Source organism: Diadema setosum, chromosome 15 (assembly GCF_964275005.1).
Source record: "Diadema setosum chromosome 15, eeDiaSeto1, whole genome shotgun sequence".
NCBI lineage: Eukaryota > Metazoa > Echinodermata > Echinoidea > Diadematoida > Diadematidae > Diadema > Diadema setosum.
The window spans coordinates 34,983,903-34,992,784 of record NC_092699.1 but is presented as its reverse complement, the minus strand read 5'-3'; the positions used below and the strand labels follow the sequence as shown (position 1 = coordinate 34,992,784).

General features: G+C 41.2%; 1 protein-coding gene across 1 annotated transcript; it reads left to right on the top strand.

Annotated features, from left to right (window-relative positions):
- Positions 1-5,255: 5,255 nt before the first annotated feature.
- Positions 5,256-8,417, top strand: LOC140238709 (uncharacterized). The gene has a single exon (XM_072318606.1). The coding sequence runs from the start codon at positions 5,256-5,258 to the stop codon at positions 8,415-8,417; it is 3,162 nt and encodes a 1,053-aa protein (XP_072174707.1).
- The last annotated feature ends 465 nt before the right edge of the window (positions 8,418-8,882 follow it).

Sequence of the window (8,882 nt, the reverse complement as noted above, 5' to 3'; positions counted from 1 at the left end):
GTCGCTCGTTGATCGTGCTGCGTGCAAAATTTGCTACTGCTCATGCTCAAATCCGAAAAAACCTCCCGTCCTCGGGAGAATGAGAACGGTTCTCAGCCAATAAAGCGTCCGGCCCCGATGTTGGGCACGATTGGGCAGCCTTCCTTCAGCCATCCAATCGGGCGATCTTGTCGCTACGGCTGCGTCCGCACAGAAAAGCGAAACTGCTTTGGGAACGGGAGTCCGAGTGTGTGAGCCGTCATAGCTGATTGCCGTGCCGAAGCCTTGATGAGACACGGCTTCTTTAGGCATAAATTAGCATGCAAATAACGTTTAACTATCTCGACCAGGGGAAATGGGTGACACTGTCTTTTGGAAAGGGAGTACTATAAAAGTATATTTAGGTTATCCGAGTATCCTCTCGGATCACCTTCTGTATCTGTACGGATTCTTTCATCTTCTTTCTTTCTTTATTTCTCCCCAAAAGTTGTGCAGAGGTTAACTCGTAAAGTTCTTCGACTATCAATTTCAGACTTATACCATATATGTACCATGTCCCAAAGACGACAGATCTGATGAAATCATTGTGATCAGTCGACCGTGACGTCACTATGATGTCATTATCTGAAATCACAATCTCATTCATATCTCATAATGGAATGGAATTTCGCAATGAAATTTAAGTCTGATATTGTTCAAGTAAAGGTCTTGCTACAATGTACTTATATTCTCAAAATTCATGTTTACACTTAAAACGTACGCGTATGCGCACGTTGAAAAGTTGACATGCTGCAATCGAGCTCAATTTTTTTTTCTTTTTTGCACACGTTTCAGATCATTTGGAGCATTTTTTGAAAAATTGAAAAAAATGGACGGACGCGTAGGTGCGCGCACATATAAGCATGCGCAACTCGTATGCAGTTGGAATTCCCTGTTTGTTTTTTTTTTCCACATGAATAGGGTGTCTAAAATGTCAAGGAATAATTCTACCAAGTTTCAAGTCAGTCCGACTCAATATGACGTCACACGGGCCCGTCAACGTTAAAATTCCGCGCGCGCGTCAATGGCCATATACAGTGTAACTATGCCAAAAAACCGCCAATTCTAAATTCGATTTTACTCGTCAGGACGGACGGTGACCCCCCCCCCCCCCAATTTTCTTTACATATTCTGAAAGCTGATGAGTTGTACATGTCATTTCATGGGTTGGCGATGCTGGAAAATGATTAAAAATGAAAATGAAAATGAAATAAAAAAGGAAAATTTTCAAAATGACGTCATCAATTTTCAAGTTCACTCAAGCGTATTTCACTTATCCTTCGTTAATTTTCACCAAGATTTCAGTATGTTGTAGCTTATTAAATGCTTTTTTTAGTTACCTACATCAAAATTTTGATTGAATGACATTATTACCTTGTAAAATGGATTTAAAGTAACCTTGTCAAATGTGACCAGTTTACGTGTTATTTCTATGGGAGTGCAGTTTTTCTAGAAATGAAAATTGACAAGACTGTCTTTATCGAGCACTAGCTCACTTACCCTCCGGTGAATTTTTCCCAGATTGTAATATGTTGTAGCTGAGACTTTGGGCTATTGTAAATGTGCCTTTTTGTTTTTGTTTTTTCGTACGACGTTAGGATCACGTCGAAAACCTTGGTTGAAATTGGCACTTAGCTTCGATGTAGCGTCATTTTGCTCAATACACAGAACTTATGAGGGATGAAATAGGTCATTGGGCTTTTAATCTAAAGGTCCTGTGTGCAAGGCTGCCAATATTTTTGCCTTTTTTTAAACCCTTATATTTTTATTTTTCTTCAGTAAGTCTTATTCTCCCTTCCTAACTTTATCTTTTTCTGATCTTTTTATGCTTCTCCTTCAAATTTCTATACAATACCTTAACTTTTTCTTTATTTTTTTCTTTCTTCCACTTTCTGTGCAATATGTCAAGAAGAACAAGTCCTATCAACCCCATATTTTGCACATGTTTAGTTCATGTCACGAACATCGTTTTATAAAATAACAGCTACTTCCTCCAGCACCATCTTAGGTAGGTAAATTAGGGTCAAAGGTCAAAAGTGTTTAATCCTGTATCTCCGTGAATACACGTCTTATCTTTCCCACATTTTGCAGACGCAAGGACCATGTTGCAAGAATCATTTCACAAAATAACAACTTTTTGCTCAGTTGCCATCATGGCTGTGTTAAGTGGGGTCAAAGGTCAAATATACTTCATTCTGTAACCTCATTAGTGCATTCTATGGTTTCACCGCCATGCTTTGCACACACATGGGCCTCGATAGATGGATCATTTTGTAAATAACAACGCTTTGGTCGGACGCCATTTAGGCTGTGCAAATGAGGTTCAAAGGTTAAATATTCTTTATTTTGTGTCTTGCTTTAATACTAAATGTTCAATCGGGGCCAGATTTTGTACATAAATGGACCATGGTGCCTGGATCATTTAATAAAACAACGACTTTTGACTCAGATGCCATCTAGGCTGTGCGAGGTATATAGGGTTAAGGGTCAAGACTACTTGTCCTGTCTCTTGGTAATTACATGTCCTATCACTCCCATACTTTGCAACCATTTACCCCATGGCATATGGATCGTTTCGTGAAATAACAACTTTCTAATCAGATGCCATCTCGGCTGTCTAAAGTAGAGTCAAGGATCAAACAAATTTCGTGTTGTATTTTTGTAAAAACATGGCATATTGCACCATATTTTGAACAGATATGGTCCTGTCAAGAGGATCATTTCATAAGGTAATGGCTTTTTCCTAAGACGCCATCTTGTATATTAGAATGAGGTTCATTTTGTCTCTTTGTTATAAACATAATATGCCCTTTCCATTTTAAATCTGTAGAGATGAAAGGTTTGATTCCCTTTTCTTCAATGAGAATCTCAGAAATCATTGTACATCGGCAGGATCGGATCACCTAATTTGTCAGTCTTGACAAATCCTCGAATCTAGTTTAATTTGTGCTATTATGTTCAAGGCGCCCTACCACAGTTGACTGCAGGGCAGATTCTCCTTTCAACTGTCTTTAACTGGTTGAAAGGATCCTTTGGTGGGTTTTGTTCTGTTTCGTTGTTTAATTTTGTTTCACTTTGCTAAGTTTGATTGCCTATCGCATTTCTCTCAGAGGGAAACTCCGGCTAATTTTGTGACTTGTACATTGGATCAACTATATTTGTTGTGCTGAGTACAGAGTTTCGGAATTGATAGTGATTGGGATAAGGAATAAGAATGAAAATGTATAAATGTATAACAAATCGCAGTAAAGAAGGATGATGACGTATAGCAGGTTCACCATGAAATTATATGAGGGGGCAAAAAAAAGAACATAATAAGAAAGTATGCACAAATTCTACACAGGTGACCTTGTTAAGCAAGCGGCATTGTAATGGAGTTGGGTTGCTACGTTTCTGAAATATCATGTGAGCCTCCTACTCACGCATTCTAATGGATTCTAATCCATTCTTAGGGTGAAACTGCGACCTTGTTCAGTATAAAATGTTTTGGGTTTTCAATCTTGGCTTCTCTGCTCAAGGACCGCAACCAATTCCACAGATCTAAGCGTGGAGCTGTCAATTTATGTGTTCTACATGATGTGAAATAATGATAATCACCTCGTTAACTACATATTTCATGGCTTTGAGTCTAGAAAATACCTAATTCAGAAAATTGAGGTTAGGAATTCAATCACGGTGTCGTGCTTACTGTTTACAAATCCACAGTTATTATAATACATTAAAATGTACGCATAGCTCTATGATTACAAACATGAGTTGTCAAGTTTCATCTTTTACATAAAAATCACGCTTTGGCAATGCTACTAAAGTAATGTGTTTGTTTGTTTGTTTCTCAAATTTGCGATGCTTTTGGGCATTGCTCTTCATGCAATAGTTGAGTAATCACGATCTTAATTACACACAATGCAAAGCTTATTCGGTCTTGTAAAGTAAAACGATATGTTGCCCTTTTGATATGTAGGCTGCAATGGACATTTGGGACGGGATAAAGAGCTCAATGATCCGCCTCGTAACTGTTGTTGTCAAGTAATCTGCTAATGGATAGAACTGGTAATCTTCCTAAGAGTGCAAGAAACTCGTTATGGGATGTTGGGATTCTAAATGGTTCACAACGTTGTGCGAACCGAAGCATAATTTCTTTGAGATTTGGCGAACACAGATTCGTAACAAACGTTAATCTCTCAAACGCCTAGAGACAGGTTTTGCCTTTATGCATTATGTATAAAGGACCATACAAGGCTAAACTAAAGAGGTCCTTCCGGCATTACAGAGTCACAAACAAAGTAGCAAACCAAAGAGGTTTCCTTCAAAGATGTCTTAAAAAGTCAAACCTCATGAGATTTAGGATATTAAACCCAAATGAAATGGAATAATGAAATTGTTGAGTGCAATTTCCAACAGTTGATGCATGGCATAAAGTCATGGGTTTACTGTGATGATCTTATGCTTCAAATGGACTATAATAACACGGAACTTACCATAATTGTTGTTCAACATACTTCAATAATAGTCTGCCATCCGAAACAATGAAACTAAAAGGATCATTGGAATATAAACTGATGAAAACGCTAGAATGTATGTACAACAATTAGAGCAATCCGCAAATTTGCAGTATAAATATCATTGTTATCGTTTACAGAGATGATTGAAAAGAAAATACTTTTTCTTGGAGGGTCAAAGCTCTGAGTAATACCAGTTCATCAAAACAAAGAATTATAATTTCCACTGGCATGAATGTAGATAATAGAGATGATTGTGTGCACGGATATACAAGCAATTATCCAGGAGTGTTTGCCTTGGCCTGAGCCTTGGACTTGCGCCACTTTATGCATCTTGTTCATCAAGATGTGGCTGCCCTGCTAAATGTATTGCACCGACGCTTTTGTCACAAAAAAAAAATGATGTTACAAGGGGTGGATGGTAATAATATCAGTAATCGTCTCATGGCGTATCTCATGGACGCACCGCCATTATCTGCTTAGCATTGAAATGCAAACTTTAGGCAACTATCTATTCGACGCCAGGTGCAGAAAATCCCGCAGATAACACAGCCCGCCTCCAACCGCATTGTTTTGGATAAACACCAAACAGATGGAACGATGTTGTCATTTGTCCCATTGTTACGAGCGATGAAAGCAGCAATGAGCAATGACATCGCAGCCCATCTCAATTCGCTTCTGCAGAATAACAGAACTAGACATTGCTCTACCTTTGTTTCCGTGACATCCAAAAGCAGCATGTCCATGTTCTTGCTCTTGGTGTTAATTGCCTTTCATTGCGTTTCCGTCGGTGGCGACGAGTCCAGCACTGCCCTGGCCAGAACGCAAGACGACCTACTTTTCAATCTCACCGAGTATCAGCTAGACGAAATTGTGACGGGTGGTGTGACGAGATCAACGTGGCATCGATGTGGTTTCATCGACTCATGTGTCGGACGATGTGGCTCAAGTCCGAAGGACAGCGATTCGATCTTCTCAGTTCTCTTGAGAGAGGATAACCTATCTACGTTAAGTACCAGTTTTGTATGCTTCTGTGACTCACATTGCAAGAAGTTTAATGACTGTTGTTACGATTATACAAGTGTCTGTGAGAAAGGAGAACCGAGCAATGACAGTGGTGAAGGAAAACTTCCCAAAGGTAACGATGAAAACCAGAAAGACACGAGTAAAGAACCCCCTAACGCTGAAGAACCTGTGAATTTCAACTGCCTAAACATTGACGAGCTGGACAGCGGATCGCTGTGGGTGCGGGAAGAGTGTCATCACAAGTGGACAGAAAAAAATGTCGAGCTCCTGTGCAGAAACCTGGACGCTAGGGACGATATTTCCACCTTGCTCGTACAAGGTGAGGACCGCACTACATATCGCAACGTCTTCTGCGCCGAATGCAATTTCATGAAGAGGTATGCATTTTGGATCTTAGACTCGTATTGCTACGGAGAACTTCCTTACCGGGTTGATGAAGATCCCAAAGTCTTATCCGACTATCTCCTGAACAAATGTGTCACGAAATTTCGCATTCCACTTGGCAGCAGTTTCCGACACTGTCTAGATGTCATCGATACGTGTCCTTCACAGAATTCCAATGAATCTTGGCGTCAAGACCTGGAGAAGATGTGTACTGCTGGACATAAATCTTATGTTACGACGAATCCCTCATCAGGAGCGTTTTGGGAGACACCGATCTACAGCAACGTTTACTGTGCTCAGTGCAACGGCATCAGCGCTAATGCACTATCATGCCCAACAAGAGAGAGGCTTCGAGATTTCTTGGTTCAGAATTCAACCCAAAACCAAGGACGAGAAGAATCGCTGAGAGGCGGTTATGAGAAACAGGTGTCACACCGCGTTGTTACGAATTACAATACTGCAGCGATGCAGTCTCAGTGTAGCACGATCATCTACGGAGAGAACGGGATTGTCGTTCCAATCCTTGATACTTGTGAAGACGGGAAAGTCTTTGATCCGTATGTCGGGAAGTGCCGGCAGCTTTATTGTGGAGATGGCTACGAGCTGGTAAAAGACATGTGTGTACCTCAGGCAACATCGGACCTTCAGGATGTGAAAACAATCTCCGAGTTGACTGAATTCCTCAGAAACGTGGCTGAAGACATGGCTCTCTACGACGAATTCGTAGTCACGATAAAGCTCATTACCGAGGCAGAAACTCGCGACAACGAGGGAGTCAATAGCGTGTCCAATTCAAGCGCCATTCCGCTCTTTGAAAATCTAATTTTGAACCATACATCGTTCGATGTTTACATCTCTCCAGTTTTATCAAACAGTTCACAAAGTATCGAAGAGGAGGCTCATTTGTGGGAGGTGACGGTGACAATGGTTGTTGACAGTCCTTCCGGTGACGCTGATAAAATTTCTTCAGAGCACCTCCAGGTCATCATGGCCATCCTAGATTTCTGCGATTCACAGGATTTACAGGTATACATCAATGACATGTGCCTGACAAGGCAACCACGTGATAATAATTGGTGGTTGGGGGAGTTTATTCAGGGGAACATGACAGACCTGAACTACCTTCTCAGTCGTTGTAAAAACGGAAACCTAAGCGTCGTTGAATCTTCAGAATTTGTTCTATACACCGATACCGCTTGCCACACGCTCTACGTCAATAGTACCGAGACCGTCTATGACTGTACGGACAACTACATATTTGGTTATGATCCTAACCAGGCTCCTGACGAACAGAATTTTGGGGCTCTTATTTGTGATCCTCTCTCACCTCTCGACCCCTACTGCGAGCGACTTCGATTAAACGAATCTGAGTATAGTATGCTTCCAAATGGCAGCGTCGTGGCTCAGGGAGGGCAAATGTTCGATGTCGGTGAATATTTTCTTTCCTCTGAGGGTCTGGAAATTTGTAACAATCATTCAAATGTTAAAAATGAGGAGTACGTCATTTTCTTTGACTTTTCGACACCTCAGATCATCATGGCGTGCACTGGGATGGCACTGTCAAGTATTTGCTTGTTCGTTACCCTGGCAACATACATTTTATTCGATGAGTTGCGCACTCTGCCCGGCCTAAACCTGATGTCCCTCATGTTCGCCTTGTTAGCGGGAAATATACTATTTGTAGCTGGAATAACCATCACGCCGGGATCTGTGGCTTGCCAGATCACGGCAATTCTTCTTCATTATTTCTTCCTAGCTCGAGTCTTCTGGACCAACGCCGTGTTGGTCCATGCGTTCCGCACGTTCGGACCAAAAATCCACAAAAGTGTGAATCGGTCTCTCAACGTCTTACAGCGACAGAATTCGCGCTCACGCCTTGTTGCGCACGTTCCCTACGCTGTGTATGCCTGGGGAACTCCACTGGTGCTCATCATCCTCGGGACTGTGTGGAATCAGTGCGCCTGTGGACCTTTCCCAGTTTACTACGGTGTTTACTTCAGCTGTTGGATAGGTGATCCGAAAGCTTTTACCTACCTTTTCTTGATCCCCCTTTCCATTTTCCTTGTCATGAATGCTGCCCTGTATATTCCAACGGTGTGCAATATGACGAGAGTCACCAAGTCGGGACTTCGAAAAGGAAACGACGTAGAGGTGAACAGGACACGATGCAAGTTAAGCATTTACGCTAAACTGTCCACAGCTACCGGTTTCTGCTGGTTTCTCGGAGTTACCGCAGTGCTCATCAATGCAGATTTTCTCTGGTATATTTTCATTTTATTCTTGAGCCTGGAGGGATTTTTCATATTTTACTCCTTTTTCTGCACCAGAAGGGTAAAAAACCTCTATTCAAAGCGATTTTTCACAAGATCACCTACTCGATCAAGTCAGACAAACGAAAAGAACAGTGGAATCTTTGCTATCTCGGGATATAGTAATGACAGGAAAATGTCGCAGAGTCAATATGAACGTTACAGACCATTCAACGTGTAATGCTCTTTGTCAACACATAGACTAAATGACTGGGCTGTTTCCTTGAAAGATTGCCCTCGATGATGTTTTTATTTCTTTTATAAATTTTTATCAAGCCAGAGTTAGATAAAAAAAAAAAACTATGCTGTACATATCATTAATCTTATATTTTCCAGTTGTGTTGACACTTGTATCAAGCGCCATTCAAATGATTAAATGAACTCGGCCCTTGTAATGCATCCCTGCCTTTGCAGGAAATGAGAATGAAAAAAAAAAGTATCTTCCCGTGAGAGGGGTGATTTGGCGGACCTACGTCCCACGTCGGGTAGCTGATTTGAAGGACAAGTTCACCTTCAGAGACATGTCGGTTGAGTGAATACAACAATATTAGTAGAACACATCATTGAGAGTTTGAAGAAAATCGGAAAATCCGTTCAAAAGTTATGAATTTTTGTAGTTTCTGCTCAGTCACGGCTGGATGAGAAG